The 17,321-nt window shown below is 41.6% G+C and overlaps 2 protein-coding genes across 2 annotated transcripts in view; one reads left to right on the forward strand and one right to left on the reverse strand.

Annotated features, from left to right (window-relative positions):
• The first annotated feature begins 229 nt into the window (after positions 1-229).
• DKK4 (dickkopf WNT signaling pathway inhibitor 4) lies at positions 230-5,045 on the forward strand. The gene is made up of 4 exons (XM_004606838.2): positions 230-337; positions 1,622-1,772; positions 2,208-2,360; positions 3,421-5,045. Exons 1-4 carry the CDS (start codon positions 230-232, stop codon positions 3,669-3,671), a joined length of 663 nt encoding a protein of 220 aa, XP_004606895.1. The 3' UTR covers positions 3,672-5,045.
• Positions 3,946-17,321, reverse strand: part of POLB (DNA polymerase beta) — a 37,296-nt gene continuing 23,920 nt past the window's right edge. The window contains exons 12-14 of the mRNA XM_004606839.2: positions 6,919-6,983; positions 6,284-6,423; positions 3,946-5,177 (exon numbers count right to left, since the gene is read on the reverse strand). Of these exons, the coding sequence (XP_004606896.1) occupies positions 5,083-5,177; positions 6,284-6,423; positions 6,919-6,983 (300 nt within the window). The 3' untranslated portion in view covers positions 3,946-5,082. The remainder of the gene's footprint in view (positions 5,178-6,283; positions 6,424-6,918; positions 6,984-17,321) is intronic.

Here is a 17,321-nt window from a genome sequence, read left to right on the forward strand (position 1 = left end):
TGAAGGGATTTGTTGCAGCCTGTGTGGGGTAAGAGGAAGGAAATGAGAGGAGGGAGGAGGAGAGGTGAGGGGCACATCTGGCTATAAACTGTTTCAGGAGGAACCTGCTCCTCAGACGTCTCTGGGTCCAGCTTGCCTATTTTTACCGGGTTGCTTCTCTTGCAGAAAGAGCTCTTCCAGAGGGCCGAGAAAAGCCCTCGCTGGGTCAGAGTGGCAGCCTGGTCTGAGGATGGTGGTGGCGGTCGTCCTGGGGCTCAGCTGGCTCTGCGTGCCCCTGGGAGCGCTGGTTCTGGACTTCAATAACATCAAAGGCTCAGACCTGCAGGGCGCTCGGAAGGTACAGTGCAGCCAGGGAGCCGGCCCTGTGCTGGGGCTGGGGTGCTGGACTGGGCTCAAGCGACTTCATGGTGGGGATTTTTCATCATCAAGGCAAATGGGGTGGTTTACTATTGTGGAGGCGTGCACCCTGGCAGAATCTGATGCTTAGCACTCACAGATTAACCAATGAACAATATGGCTGTGCAGGGCATTCAGTAATTAATCAGCCTGCTAATCAGGAGTTGGAACCACACTTCTAATTATAACTGACTGAAAACAAGATAGAAATATTGAGGAATTTTTTACCCCTTTGGTACCTGGAATTAACCTAGCACCTCATATATATAAAGACTTACACAATGCCACCTGCACGCTAACCACTGATCACTACTCCAGGCCAACAGAGTAATTTAACCAAGGCCACATAGTCAAGAAAAAAATACTATATGCAAGAGTCAAGGAACAGGGCCAGAGCAATAGTACAATGGGTAGGGCATTTGCCTTGCATGCGGCTGACCCGGGTTTGATCCCCAGCAATCCCATATGGTCCCCCGAGCACTGCCAGGAGTTAATCCTGAGTGCAGAGCCAGGAGTGATCCGTGAGCATCAGCAGGTGTGACCTAAAAAGCAGAAAAAAATTTTTTGTTTTGTCATTGATTCATCTCATAGAACTGTTTTAGGGATTCTTTCATATATGTCTAGTATGTCGTGTGTGTGTGTGTGTGTGTGTGTGTGTGTGTGTGTGTGTGTGCGCATGAGCAAATCAAAAGGATCAATTATTGATGAGAAAATGTTTTTGATATCTGCTTATTTGATTCTTATAAGTCCCTGAAAATACCAAAGGACACCATTTGAATAAGGGTTGTCAATGTACCTTGACTAGTGGATGTTGTGAGTGACTTGATGACTGGACTAAGATATCAAATAGAAATGCCAGAAACTGCCAACTCTATTCCACTAACTGTAGATGTTAACAGATTTATATTAAAGATCTCATATCTGTAAGAGCCACATGGGGAAAACTTTTTCTTCCATTTCCACAGTGTAAGAAAATTAGATTCTGGGTTTTAAAAGCAGGGCAATTTTTCATACATGAACACTTTTGTAGTACATAGGTCTTTGTGGGTGATTCACCCGCTGCTTTGTGGAAGAAAACCAATTCTACTGAAAACTTGCAATGCTGCCCGAGTTCTGTCACAGCTTTATAGCAGTGCTCTGACTTGACTTCTTGACACTCACACTAAAGTGGCTCGTCTTAGATTCTGCTGGATTCTTTAGCCCTGAGACAAGTTTCTCTTCACAGGGTTCACAGTGTTTATCTGACAAGGACTGTAATACTAGAAAATTCTGCCTCAAGCCCCAGGATGAGAAGCCATTCTGTGCTACCTGTCGTGGGGTACGAAGAAGGTGCCAGCGTGATGCCATGTGCTGCCCAGGGACACTCTGCCTGAATGGTAAGCTGCCACAGACACTCGCAGGCTGCGTGCTTCACTCAACTGAAGACAGCAGCTGAGTCTCATAGACTGGAATACTCCAAGATAGGCACTGTCAAAAGGTTTCTCAAAGCCAGCTTGAAGTGGATTTGTGCAGCCTTTTCTCAATGCCACAAAATTTATTTCCTAGCAGCAACACTAGGAGCCCGTTGGGGAGACTGATTTTATAGAAAAGGTTGAAATTAGACTCTTTCACATTCTCCCATTTTTACTTGAATTCCATTAACTTCTTTGCCATGGGTGATTATATGAATTTTGAGTATGTAAGTCTCCAAATCTAGAAGATTCTGTCTAAATTAAAGAAAGAAGCACTGCTGAGCTGTTATCAGTGTCATCAGCTCGTCTGTGCTTCTGTTCCTGGAAGCTAATACCTCTGACTTCCTGGCTGTCTCCCAGATGTCTGCACTACAATGGAAGATGCAACCTCAGTCCTGGAAAGGCAAGCTGAGGAGCAAGATGGTGTAGGTACAAAAGGAACACCTGGGCATCCAATTCAGGAAAACAAACCAAAACGGAAGCCAAACATTAAGAAATCACAAGTCAGTAAAGGTAAGAGCAGCACATTGGTTTTATTTGGTTTTTTTTGTTTGTTTTTGGGTCACAGCAAGCAGTGTTCAGGCACTACTCCAGTGTAGTGCTCAGGAGTCATTTCTGGTGGTGCTTGGAGGACTTATGAGGTATATCAGGGATTGAACCTGGGCTTTCTACATGCAAATTCCTGCGATGCAGGGATCAGAGCACTAGTCCAGAGGTAAAGCCCTGGTGGCCCTGGGTCCACCCACATACGCATGTGCCTCCCATATTCAGCAGCACCAGGAGTGATCCCTGAGCACAGAACACAGCCAGGAGTCAGGCCTGAGAAGCACACATGGGTCCAAACCGCCCCTTACCTGCCAAAACAACACCTTTGAGCTATCTCCCCAGCTTTGACACTTTTTTATCTTTTTAAGAAAAACACTTTTCTGCTAAACAGGTTGAAACTGACTTTATTCTTTTCTACCCCCAAAACACTGCTTCCAACCCCTTTCCATAAGCAGCTACAGAGATTACATAAGAAACAGTACAGATAGCAGACCAGCTGGCAAAGTAACAAACCAATTAGCCATAAAATCTCAAAACGTAAACATTTTTATAGACCACAACTTGATAAATGACAATTTCCCCTCTCTAGAAACTTCACCAAGACCAAGTTACTTGGAAAGCTTTTGGCAGCCTGGTCTTTGACATAAAGTAGCCCAAGTGTTTGAAGGCAGTGAACTCAACATTCTTCGGGGCTCCAGGTTAACTGGTCCCCTCGTAAGGGTCCATCATTCTGCTGGTGTAAATTCCATTTTAGAAAACATGAAGCAATAATACTTCATTCTTTAAGACAGGGGAAACATTTTTTTTTTCATGTTTTTGAAAGGTCACAAAAGAGATTGTGCTGGGTAGACAGGGCCAACACTTTTGACCCCTACCACTGTGACATGCGCGCTGGCTGTAGAGCCACCTGCAGCCTCTACTTCCCTTCTGCGGCCTTCAGCACTGTGCCATGTCGTAATTCTCACGCAGTCTCTCCTGCCCTCGCCCTTGTCACTCCCTGCTGAAGCCTCTGGTAACTGTGTTACAGGACAAGAGGGGGAAAGCTGTCTTAGAACCTCTGACTGTGGACCTGGACTCTGCTGTGCCCGTCATTTTTGGACTAAAATGTGCAAGCCAGTCCTTTTAGAGGGACAAGTCTGCTCCAGGAGAGGACACAAAGACACTGCACAAGCGCCAGAAATCTTCCAGCGCTGCGACTGTGGTCCTGGGCTAGTGTGTCGGAGTCAGGCCACTGGCAACAGACAACATGCACGGTTAAGAGTCTGTCAGAAGCTCTAGCAAGCTGCAAATACTTCAGAATAAACAAGACTCCCAGCTGTATTCAAGCAGCAGTTTGTTACAACCGAATATTATAATAACTGATCTAGACTGTGCTAGACAACATTGCTGCAGCTTTGAGGTTAATGGAAATTAGTTTGGAATTTGTTTATTTCCAGGAAAGTGCCATAATTCTGTAACCAAAAAAACGCTTAACTTTTATCTAGTAATATCAGTTCAAATTAATTTTTGAATAATTTCTGATTAAGTTTTGGTACCTGACAGAACTTTTGGGGGGGGGGGAGATATGACGTGAGGGAAAGTGATAGTATCTATTCTTCAGTAAATTCTTGTAACTTACCAGGGAAAAATAATCACAGCAAATATTTTATTTTTCCCTAATAACTCTATAGTTCATTTTTTTCCTTCTGGAAAGGAAAATGACATTTTATTACAAAATAATTTGGTTAAAAAAGATTTAATAGGAAGTAGCATTTTTATGCTTGAATAGCCTTCTGGAAGTTACCAGTTTTCAATAATTTTACTTATCATTTAAAATTTTTTTACATTTTGTATTTATTTAACATATTTCAAAACAGTGTCTTTCAGGAATGTTTTTACTTATATATCTTGACCACATGAACTTAAAAGTTACTTGGGGAAAAAAACTAGGGCAAAAAAGTGAAAAATGGGGGTCAGGGCGACAGCACAGTGGGTAGGGCATTTGCCTTGCATGTGGTCAACTGGATTCGAGCCCTACCAGGAGTAATTCCAGAATGCAGAGCCAGGAGTCACCCCTGAACATCACCGGGTATGACTCAAAAAGTCAAAACCAAAAAAGTGAAAGACATTTTTCCTATTTAAGAAGTTGTACTTTGTATATGAGTGCCTATTAGACATGATTTTGCTTAAGGAAGCTCTTTCTGATTATAAGCAACTATTACAGATTTCATTAAAAGCTAAATCATATACCTTTTTAAAAAAGTATTTATTACAAAATCTAATATGAGCTAATAAAAATAATGAATAAAGGTCTCTAGTATCTAAAAAGTAATGACCCCTTTTCAGATTGGTCTCTGTGTACACCTTAGTAGACAAACTTACAATCAGTAACAGGGGAAAGGCAGTGGGACAATGGAGGTGAAAACTGAAAAACTAAGAATTTTCTTATTAAAGACTTTTATCTCTTAATTCCCTCTATTAAATTATTCACAAAGTATGATCATGAACACAGTATGCAAATTTAAGCATGTTTGCTAATAAAAGAGGAACAGGTACTTCACACTGGCACAAGAGGTTTTATTCACTACAACACAAGCCAAAGCGTGATGAGAAACAACCATTTAAAAACACCAAAGACCCTTACATAGCAAAGGTTAGGAAATAAATTAAGAACCCTCTGGAGCCGTGCCTGGAGGACGCGCTGAGAGGCTCATTCACTCCTGTCCTTGGGTTCTCGGTATTCCCACTGGATGTAGTCGAAAATGTCTCTCTCACTGCCCACAGGCAGGGGCTCGCCAGCAACTCCTGTAAACAGTCAGGAAAGACTTAGGAGCTCACTTCACAGCTTATAGTTTAAGACCGAGAGTTACAGAAGAAGAAACGGGTAACTGAGCCACTAAAAAAGACACTGACCACCCCATTCTCCTACATAAGCTTATTTCTGAGTTTTGTCAATACTAGAAAATGAACCTGAGTATCCCAACTAAGGCCAATAAAAATGGTTGAAACTCAGAATTTTCCTGCTGGCTGGATCTCTACTAAAGCCACCATGAATACATGAAATAATCTTGTTAGCTCCTTTGCAATTCAAATATAGCTCTCTGAATGAACAAAATTGGTCTCACCTGCAAACTTACTAGAAATGCAGAATTTGTGGTACATTCTGCCCACTAAATCAAATCTATCCTAAATTAGATTCCCACATAATGTGTATATGTACACTGACATATATGTAGCACTGCCTTGGTCTACCAAGAATAAAAGCTTGATTTTATACTTTTAGGACTAGATCTTCATTTTCCTAGCAGAGAAAAGTAAATCACACAGAATATTGTGAAATATTAAAAATATGTATAAGCTGTCTTAGTCTTTATATTCAAAAGCATGGGTTATCATAATGGCCTTCCACTAAAGGCAGTGAGAGCTGGGTCCTTTAGAAATACATTAAAACAAAAACCCACAGAAGATTGTTTGGTTTTTATTTTAACCGATTCTTGACCATGATAAGTAGAAAGGATTTCATTCATTCTTTAAAAATCAGAATAGGGGATGAGAGATAGTACAGCAGATAGTAAAGTGTTTTACTTGCACACATCTGACCTGGGTTCAATCCCCAGCACCCTACTTGGTTCTCTATGCCCCTTCAGGAGTGATCTCTGAGTGCAGAGCCAGGAGTAAACCCTGAGCACAGCCAGGTGTGGCCCCCAAACAAAACAAAATAATGTAACATTAGAAATGACTAATTGAGACCTAAAGCCTCTTTTGTTGATTGAGGGATTAATGATACAAACAAACTACAATTAACAGAAATTATTACCAAAAAGACTTTTTAGAGAAAGGTAAGCTGCTAAAACTTTGGAAAAGAACAATCCTCTACAGATGATAAGACCAATGCAGTCCCAGCTACTCACCAGTGACTCCCAAAGGACGAATTGTGTATTCGTTAATTGTGAAGCCCTTTTCTAGGGCATGAGCTCTCATATTTTTATTGAAAATATCACTTCCAGTGAAATAGAGAACTCCACAGTAATACTGATCCTTGGGTATTAACCTGAAAAAAAATCAAAGCACAAAATCATTTTAAACATTTTAAAAATTAGCAAAAAAAAGGACTTTCAAATCTCTTTAAATCACAAGGCACAAAATACCAAAAATGAGTCTATGGTCTAATAACCCAAAGAAGAGATAATCATTAGGTGCCAACTTTCAGCAAATGATGGTCTCAGGAGCTGTGGAGAAGTGAAACATACTGCTTCATCTCTCCACCTTCTCCAGTTTCCCCACCTCATTTCTACAAGTAACTTTCCCCGGCAGGAAACTACTTCTGAGCTTGGGAGGCATACTGGTGAGGCGCAAACCTAGAGAAGACAAATTAGATCCTTCAGACAGTCATTATTCCTTATGACTGTCTCACAGTTCTAAGCTAGATTCTGTCTGCAGCAGGAATATATGACACTTCAGAATGTTCTAGATATCTGTGTTCCAAGACAAACACCAGGATAGCAGAAAGGAAAAGAGTTAATAGTCAATAAGTTATTAATAATACCTGATATCAATTCTTCTGTGCGGATATTCCTTTTCATCATTTTTATTTGGAAGCTGGCAAACACCCTAAAATGAATATTTAAGAGAATGTTTAAAAGATGTCTATATACTTAAGGTTTAATGTTAATAAAATGTATTTAATAAAACGCTCTTTATGCTGGTGTTCTCCCTCATGGGAGATGTGTTCATACACACACCTCACTTGCTCGTATGTTTCTTTTGCTTACTCTTTCCCACTTTAGAGAAGCCTGTGTTTGCTCTTGAATACGTAATTTCTTTCTTTTCCCCTTATATCTTTCTAAATAAGTCTCAATTTTTTTTCTAAAAACAATAGGTTTCAATTAAAAAAAACTTGTTTCACCACAAAAAAAAGTTAATAAAATGTTATTAAATGAGGGCTGGAGTGATAGCACAGCAGGTAGGGCATTTGCCTTGCACGAGGCCAACTCAGGTTTGAATCCCAGAATCCCATATGGTCCCCTGAGCACTGCCAGGGGAAATTCCTGAGTGCATGAGCCAGGAGGGACCCCTGTGCATCGCTGAGTGTGACACCCTCCCCAAAATGTTATTAAATGTACTTTTGCTTTAAAGAGGTACTTTTAGAATTCCGAGCACCGTTCTGGGGGTGGGGGAGCATGTGATACAGTGCTTGGTGGCACCATGTGGTGCCAGGGATGGAATCTCAAGACACGCGTTCAAAGCCTGCACTCCAGGTCTGGCCCCAGGGCATCTTTTTTTAAAACTCTGGATTGTTTCTCAATGTGATAAAATATGTGTATTTTATATTATTGTATTTTATATTATCACCATTTCCTATGCTTCTTTGATAAAAAATTGTATGCAGTAATAGACAAGGAATCTAGTTTCAAAAACATAATAGTGAAGTCTTTGTGTGATTCAAAATAACGACATAATCAAGGAAGAATAAACATGAAAGGCAGATACACAACAAACAGAATAAAGCATGAGGAAAGAAATGATTATTCCAGGAGAATTAAAATAAGCAATAAACTATTAGTAATATTTTCAAATACTTAAGATACTCTCTCCATGAAATAAGAACAGAGTACTACAGAAGAAGAACACTCCAGGAAATATAGAATGATAGAAGTAGAGGGATTTGAAATGGAGAAATTCTCCCGGAAAACAGAAAAGACAAAAATGAAAAAGAAGAAATTTAAAAGAAAAATTAGAAAAACATTCTCTTCTATCCTACTAGTGAAGTTTTACTATACTTCCACAGTTTTGAAACAAAATTTAATAGGTATGTTTTGTCACCTTTTCCTCTTCAAGGAAAATGGATAAAAATTCTGGAAGTAGTTAGCAATCCTTGAATAAGCAATCCTTAAGTAAGGAGTTAAAAATAGCAGCAAGGGGCTGGAGCAATAGCACAGTGAGTAGGGCATTTGCCTTGAACGAGGTCACCCAGGTTCGATTCCCAGCATCCCACATAGTCCCCAGAGCACCACCAGGCGTAATTCCTGAGTGCATGAACCAGGAATAACCCTTGTGTATCGCTGGGTGTGACCCAAAAAGCAAAAATAAATAAATAAATACATAAAAATAAAAATAACATCAAAATTTCAATTGAAGTTTAAAATGCCACAATCTCAGTAAGATACCAAGTGACAGGATTCTAGTCCTAAAAACTACCCAACCAGTACATAAGTCATTAAAAGTCATAGTTCTTCACTCAGCCACACAGAAAAATTAAAATAATTAAAATAGAAAATTCTAAATTGAGTATTTTCTTTAGCTATTTCACTGGTTGAAAGATTAATGAAAGCTGTTTGTCTTCAAAATATGAAACTTACCTTCTTAGGCATTAACAAGTCTCAACTCAACCTTCAAATGGATCAGAAATGATTTCCATCTGGAATTACCATGCGGTATTAGCTTGCGGATACGGGTGTTCAGATGCCACAGGCAATGATCTTGCTGTTTGTCACATCAGTAACAGGATTTCATCTAATGGCTTTGTTCCTTTCCTCAAGGCTAATGTTATTTCCTGCACCTTTTTCTGAAGTGCTAATGTGCTAAGAATTTCTATTATTGTAAATTCTTTATTAGACTGAGTGGATTAGTTTTGTTTGGAACTTCAGTTAGCTTCATACAGAGTCTGAAATAAAGCCTCTTTCATTCCCCAGGGTAGTCAAAGCATCTTCCTATTGTCCTTTGAATCTTAGCTGTCAATTGATTTTATAGAAAATCATCCAAGACAAAACTCTGACAAAATGCAAAAACTTAAATGGCATTCATCATATATTAAGTAATCAGACCATCTAAATTCAGAAGAGATTGGTTGACTTCTTCCAAGTGTTATTCTCACAGAGGCTGAAGGATAGACATAGTACGGTGGGTGGAGCACTTGCTTTGCACTGGGGCTGAGCTGGGCTTGATCCCTGGCACCCCATATGGTCCCCTGAGCTTACCAGGAGTGAAAATTTATCTTTTTATTTTTAGGTTTTAGGACCACATCCATGGTACTTACAGCTAGTCCTGGCTCTGTGCTCCTGGGTCCCTCCTTGTGATCAGGGAACCATGCAATGTTGAGCTTCAAACCAGCCTTGTGCATGTAAGGCGCTGCAGACACTGAGCTACCTGGACAACCCCAGATGACCTTTAGGCCCTGTCACGATTAGCTGCCAGTTCCTTCCTGTATCTCCCAGTTATAAGCTCTAAGGATTCCAAGGACGCAGGACAGGAAAGACTTACTATGAATATGCTCAACTGACTGACTGTATCTTCTCATTCTACTGCAACTCATTCTCCCCCACTTTGTTCTTGTGTTTTACTTTCTTTTCTTTTTTTTTTTTTTAACATTTTTTGCTTTGGTTTGTTTCAGGGTCATACCTGTGATGTTCAGGGGTTACTCCTGGCTCTGTACTCAGGAATTACTCCTGATGGTGCTTGGGGGACCATATAGAATGCCAGGAATAGAACTGGGGTTGGCAGACACATTTCTCTCTCTCTCTCTCTCTCTCTCTTCCTCCCTCCCATTTTGGGCATTACAGTTTGGAAGGCTATTCTACATATTTTTTTACTAAAAAAAAGTGTATCACTTGTATCACTTGTTATCCCATTGCTCATTGATTTGCTCGAGTGGGTGCCAGTAATGTTTCCATTCCTCCCTGTCATGTGCCAGTGTAGCCCAATGGTGTCTGCTTGCTCCAGGAGCATGAAGAGCCTCAAACCATTTGTTCAGGGCCTTGACAAAGAAGTCTGACCACCTCATAGGTGGGCGACCAGGCATTCATTTGATGTCCCATGGAATCCAGTTGATAACAGCTCTAGTCTAGCGGTCATTTCCAAATCTTTCTGCATATGTTAGTGCAGGAAGAATGGTGGAGTCGAAAAGATGTGCCAGGAGCCAGAGGTTCTCTGTCCTCTTAACAACTTCTTTGACGCTCTTGAAGGCATTCCAAACTGCTCTCTTCCTCCTGCACAGCTCAGGTGCCAGGTCATTCATCATGTTGAGTTCTCGACCTAGGTCACATAACTGCTGCATTCGGAGACGTTCGTTCCATTCAGAGCAAATGGAACGTCAGGAACTAGTTCATTTTTTATGAACATTGTCTTCATGAGATTAAGCTGCAGTCCGACGTTTCCACACTCATGGTCAAAGTCAGCCAGCATTCGTGCTGATTAGCTAATGGTTGGAGTTATTAGAATAATGTCACCAGCGAAGCAGAGGTGGTATAGTTTCCGACCGTCTATCTTCACTCCCATTCCTTCCCATTCCAGCCATCGATGATGTTCTCAATGGTGGCACTTAAGAGTTTTTGTGAAATGGTATCGCCTGGCCAAACCCCTCTTTATGTTGATTATCACTTCCTTGTAGAATGGTGAGATCCTGGTGGTGAATCCGTAATACAGCTCATGGAGGATGCTGATGTACTGAGTTTAAATGCCCTGTTTGGCTAGGGCTTCGATGACTGTTTCCGTCTCAACAGAATCAAAAGCCTTCTTTAAATCAATAAACGTTTGACAGAGCAGCATCTTGAATTCTCACAAAACCTCAATGAGCTTGGTCACCATGTCGATATGTTCGATGGTGCTGAATCCTTTTTGGAACCCGGCTTGCTTGCATGGTTGTTCTTCATCTCGTGTTCTGCTAATCCTATTCAGGATGACTTGAGTGAACAACTTGTAGATGATGGACAACAGGCAGATCGGGCAATAGTTACCAAAGTCGTAGATGTCTCCCTTCTTGTACAATAGGACAGTCCTGCTGGTTTTCCATTGGGATGGAACCCTGCATTTGACAGGTAGCATGGGAAGAGCCGAGCCAGTGTATTGATGAGTACTGATGGCAGATTCTTCAGGTGTTTGGGTCTGACCTTGTCTGGACCGGGTACTGTATACTTCTTTACCGACATAATGGTGTGTTGGATTTCGGAAGGGAGAATGCTGGGAACAACATATCCATCCCTCGGAATTTGGTATGTGGGCAGGTAGGTGTGGCTATTGAAGGATTCGAGTAGAAGTTGTGGATAACATTTTCCATTGCCCTTCTGGAAGATGTGATAGATCCATCAGGACGTTAGAAGGCAGTCATCTTGGTCTTATAGTTGGTGAAGGACAGGCGGGCATTGTGAATACTTTTCCCGGCTTCTGCCGTATTGGCCAACACTGCTTCTCTTCTCTTTTTGAGGTCTTCCTTTATCGCTTCTCTGTACAGCTTTGTGAGTTCAGACGTTAGCTTATGATTGTCTGAGGCTCATGCCAAACCACGTTGGTGAATGAGCTCGAGAGTTTCCGGAGACAGGCGTCTTTTTGTGGCTTTCTTACTCTAGGCGTTCCTCACACAATGATGGAGGTGCTGAACCAGTCGATTGTATTCCTCGTTGATGTTGTCAATGATGGCATCTTCCCATATTGCTGCAATAGTGCCAAAGAGCACCCAGTTGGTGGTCGTTCTGTGAGTTCTCTTCTTAAACTTTGCAGCCCTTCATCCCTGCTCCGTGAAGTAGAATTTCACACGAAGGAGACAATGGTCTGATCTCATTTGGAATTTTGGGACAACAGTGACATTGGTCAGGCAAAACCATCGATTGAATATGATGTGGTCAATTTTGTTGTGGAACTGTCCACTGGGAGACTCCCATGTCCAACGTTTAGATTCGGCCTTCTGGAACTGCGAGTTACCATGGATGGTCTTGGTGAACATGATGAACCCAGACAGTCTCTCACCTGTTCATTCCATTCTAAGCCGTGGGTCCTGATTTGGAGTTCTTCGGGTGACCTTCTTGGTCCTATCTTGGCGTTAAAATCACCGACAACGACCTTGTAGAAGGTGTGGTCTTTTTTATAGAACTGCTCCAGCTCCATGTAGAACTTCTCAATTTTTTCTTTGTTGTTGTTGGATGTTGGTGCATAGACAACAAAGACAGAAACTGCCGGCAATGAGCCACATCTATTCAAACATAAGCATCTGATTCAGGTTGTTAGGCATTTGAATGAATCAATGCTCATGGCTAAGTTTGTGTTGATGAGGACACCAATACCACCAATGCCTCTACTGTCGCATGTTCTGAGGAACAGTTTTTCTCCTGTGTCAAAAACGGCATGATGTGATCAATGCCTTCTCATCTCGGTCAATCCAATGATGTCATACTTGATCTTCTGTGCTTGCACCATCAGGTCCTCAATGGATGCTTCCGATGCCAGCGTACATGCGTTAAAAGTGCATACAGTCTGGGGCTGGAGCGACAGCACAGCAGGTAGGGCATTTGCTTTACACACCGCCGACCCGGGGTTCGATTCCCACCATCCCATATGGTCCCGAGCACAACCAGGAGTGATTCTTGAGTGCATAAACCAGGAGTAACCCCTGTGCATCGCCAGGTGTGACCCAAAAAGAAAAAAACAAGTGCATACAGTCATTTTAGTCTTTGTTTTGGCAGTCTAGTTTGACACTGGGATTTTAGCAGCCTCTCCTTGCTTGACCTTCTCAATGCTTCCATATTGGGGGCTTTTTCAGGGTCAGGGGAATGAGGCCCATTTTTGTTACTGTTTTTGGCATATCGAATACACCACGAGTAGCTTGCTAGGCTCTGCCATGCGGGTGGCATGTTGGTTCTCTCTTCATGAGTTGGTACTGTTGCCACCCCCTCGCCACGATGAGGTGGTGAACCATCGTGTATGAGATTAATATTTGCGACCAGGAAAAATGGGGCCAGGAGGAATGGCCAATAGTTGGAAGCCTGCCACAAGTGAGTGGGGGCTGAGGGCAGTTAGGATGGAGAGGGGACCAGTATGACAACAATAGTTGGAAATGATCACTCTGGACAAGGCAAGTATCTTACTCACATCAGTATCACTCTAGCCCCCAGACTGTGTACTCAAATCTACTCTTATCTAGTGCATCCTATCTTTGTGACATGATACAAATCACCTGTTACTAAGTAAAAATTAAATGAGTACAGGAATGCTTCTCAGCTACCAAATACTAATCATAACCACCGAGATAGAGGATTCAGACCTGTCACTGTCATCCGAGTGGGAGTTGCTGCCTCTGGTGTTGGAGGCCACCACAGCTACACAGAGCAGTACCAAGACAAAATCTTATGCAAACCGGCCATGGCACCGGTCCTTTGAGCTATTTCTCTAGTTCAAAACTTTTTAAGCTTCAGAAAATAGAATGAACTACATACATGATATCCAAGCTTCATGTATAAACTATCCACTAAGATGCATTCCTATGTCAAGTATAAAGTCTATAGTTTTCTTGTTCTTGTCATCCGGGCTTTCAATACTTAAAACCTAAACCAAAAAACCATCCATTTTATTAGTTTTAAAAAAAATTGTTTGATTAAAAAAAAAAAAGACTCGGGGGATTCCTTTTTCTGGCATCACCTGTGTACAGGCTGCCAGATTTACTACTGAGAGTAGAGGAAAGCAAGGTAAATTAGCATTTTTCCAAAGACCCAGTCCTATTCTAAGGCAGGTGAGTGGCCTGAGTTTGCCACATATCAAATGTAAAAGGTTGGAACTGGAGTACTCCTAGTAGTCACTGTGATACCTACTCTTGCTCTTCTGAAGCAAAGGTATCCTTTGAATTGCTACTAGGCTATCCCAATTCCTCACTGCCAGCTAGTTTTTATGCTCAGGAATACCTGGCAAGTGTTACCTTTCCTTTTCAGATGGCGCCCAACCCATCAGTTTGCAATTTATGTTTGTTTGTGTTCTTGCTGGCCAGATTACTATAGTCTCTGTTGGTTTTCCCTATGGATCTCTCACTGAGTATCAGACATTGTTTGGAATGTAAAATAAAATTTCTGCAGTTTTATTTCCTGAATTCCCTCCTGGTTCCTAACTCTTAAAACTGTCAGCACAAATCGCTAGTGGAGAATCCCATTGCCCTCCCAGAGAGAACTCAGAGTTATGTAAAACAGTGCTCAGAGAGGAATGGGCAAGAATTCAAGGGCAGAGGCATATGTTTTGCATGAAGGAGCCCTGAGTTCCATCCCTGAGCACTGGCAGAAGCAACTACCCCAATCCAATTTGTCGAGCATGTATTATTACTTTTTGGTTTTGGGTCACACTCAGCTGTATTCAGGACTTATTCCCGGCAGTGCTCGGGAGACCATATGGCTGCTGGGAATTGAAGCCAGGTAGACACACGCAAAGCAAAGACAACCTACCCACTGCACTACTGCTCTGGCCCCTAACATATGTTTAAGGATTTTATCTGATTGAATGTTCCTTAAATTTAAGATTTATCAAAATTCAGACACCACCACTTTGACCCTGCTAAATTCCCAGGTGAGTGCCCCAGGGCCAGCTCCAGGGGAGGTAACCTAGAGCCAGTGAGTGGCTTGAGACCCAGCTAATGTCCGGACAGTCCCCACTCCTGAGAAGTGCCAGGTATCAGTACCTATCTGCAGCAATGCCACGCCCCGATTTCAACCCTAACAATTCCCCAGGTGAGCCCCCTCGGGCCAGGCACACATGGGAGACAGCCTCCCAGAGTGAAAGGTGCACTGCCTGGGTCTCCCAGAAGATACTCTCTCGCAACAAACAGTGAACATAGTGGAGGCAGGCAATAAACACAAGACCTGCAACAGATGCTGTGGGAAAGCAGTGCAGAAGCCCACTGTGCAGTGAGCGAAGACAGCACCCCAAAGACTAGCCAGGACTAGCCAGCTGCAGGATACTTCACAGAAGGACTTTAATACTGAGGGTGTTCCATACACTCAAAGCAATGATGGTTAACATTTAGCCAGTAAAACACAGTATGGCATGAGAGCAGAAATGAGAAAATTACAAGCAGAAATGACAGAACAAAAGAATTTGGTAGGTGAAATGAAAAACTCACTGGAAGGCCTCAGCATCAGAGTAACAGCAGCTGAGGACAGAATCAGTGAGCACCAAGATGAGATGCAGAAAACCTCCAGAAATAAATAGCATAAGATGGTAGTAAGCCTCAAAATTAATGAATGGCAAACAAAAGAACTTTGGGATAAGTTCAAAAGAACATAAGAATCATTGGGGTGTGAAGAAAGGGCCAGGAAGGCAACTCTTATGGAGAGGCAACAGTCAAAGAACCACTGCTGAGAAGATCCCAGAGTCGAGGAGGGCATGCACCCAGATTCAAGAGGCCCACTGGGTACCTGACAGGAGAGACCCAAATAAAAACATTCCAAGACACATCAGAATGAAAGCCACAAATAGAAACATTAAAAGCAGCATGATCAAGGGTGGAAATTACATACAAAAGAGCATCCTTAAAATTTACAGATTTATCAAATGAGACCCTGCAAGCCTCAAGACAAGAATGGACAGAATTAACAACAAAAACAAACGTCCTGGGTCAGAGCAAAAGCACAGTGTGAGGGCACTAGCCTTACACAGGGCTGACCTGGGTTTCATTCCCAGCATCCGGTATTGTCCTTTGAGCTTGCCAGGAGTGACCTCTGGGTGCAGCTCAAGGAGGGAGTACCAAGCACCTCCAGGTGTAGCCCCAAACAAAACAAAACAAAACAACCCCAATGAAATAAATACCTCATCAAGACTGCTATACCAAGCCAGGCTTTTATTCAGACTTGAAGTAGTGATACAGAGCTTCAAATATAAGAAATGATGCAGGAACTTCAGAGACTCTAAATCAACTTTGTAAAAAGTACTGAAGTGGCTTAAGAGATGACAAATCTCACACAAAAAAGTCAAACTTCTACAGAAAGATGGCACAAAACTCCATTTACCATAAGCTCACAGCAAACATTATACTCAATGGTGAAAAACTGAAAGCTTTGCCTCAAATTTCTGGCACAAACTACAACATAGAGCAGTAGTAATTAAAACAACAATTAAAACAACATGGTACTATACTCTAGTAAGGTATGTATGCATGTGTATGTATGTATGTATGTATGTGTGTGTGTATACACACACATATACATATCTATCTCAGTGGTATAAAACTAAAAATCCAGAAGAAGATCACAGTTATATACTCAGTTAATCTCAACAAAAGAGCAACAAGTATGAAGTGAAGCAAGGAAAGTCTCTTCAACAATTAAAAAAAAAAAACACAACTCAGACCTCTTTCTAATGTCATACACAAACCAAAAGTAAAATCAAAATGGATTAAAGACCTCAATATCAGACCTGAATCCATAAGTTACACAGAAGAAAACATAGGCAAAACATGGCACGGAAGCGAGGGCCATCTTTAAGGATATAATACCACTGGCCAAGCATGTGGAAGCAAAGATAAACAAATTGGACTACATTAAGAAGCTTCTGCACCTCAAAATAAATGATGACCAATATACAAAGATACCCACAGACTGGAAGAAATTATTTGCTCACCATTTATCTAATAAAGGGTTAGTATTCAAGTTATATAAAACACTTGCAGAATTTTACAAGAAAAAAAATCCAACCCCATCAAAAAATGGAAAGAAGAGATGAACAGAAACTTTCTCGAAGAAGACATACAAATGGCCTAAAGGTATATGACAAAATGCTCCATATCACTAAGCATAAAGGAATACAAATCCAAACAAAAATGAGATATCATCTCACACCAGAGAAACTAGCATTCATCAAAAAGAAACGCCACCAGTGTTGGTGTGGATGCAGAGGCAAAAGAATCTTCCTTCACTGCTGCTGGGAATGTTGATTGGCCCACCTTTGTGGAAAGGTTTGGTCATTCCTCAAAAACTAGGAATTGAGCTTTCATACAACCCAGCAATTCCACTTCCTGTAATATACCCCTAAACCCCAAAAACAATGAATAAAAAGACAGCTATACTCATGCTCACTGCAGCACAACTGCCAAAATCTGGACACAACCCAAGTGCCCAATTACAGGTGACTAGATAAAGAAGCTATGGTACATACACACAATTGAATACTACTCAGACATAAAAAAAAGATGAAGTCATGCAATTTGCT

Source organism: Sorex araneus, chromosome 1, assembly GCF_027595985.1.
Source record: "Sorex araneus isolate mSorAra2 chromosome 1, mSorAra2.pri, whole genome shotgun sequence".
Classification (NCBI taxonomy): domain Eukaryota; kingdom Metazoa; phylum Chordata; class Mammalia; order Eulipotyphla; family Soricidae; genus Sorex; species Sorex araneus.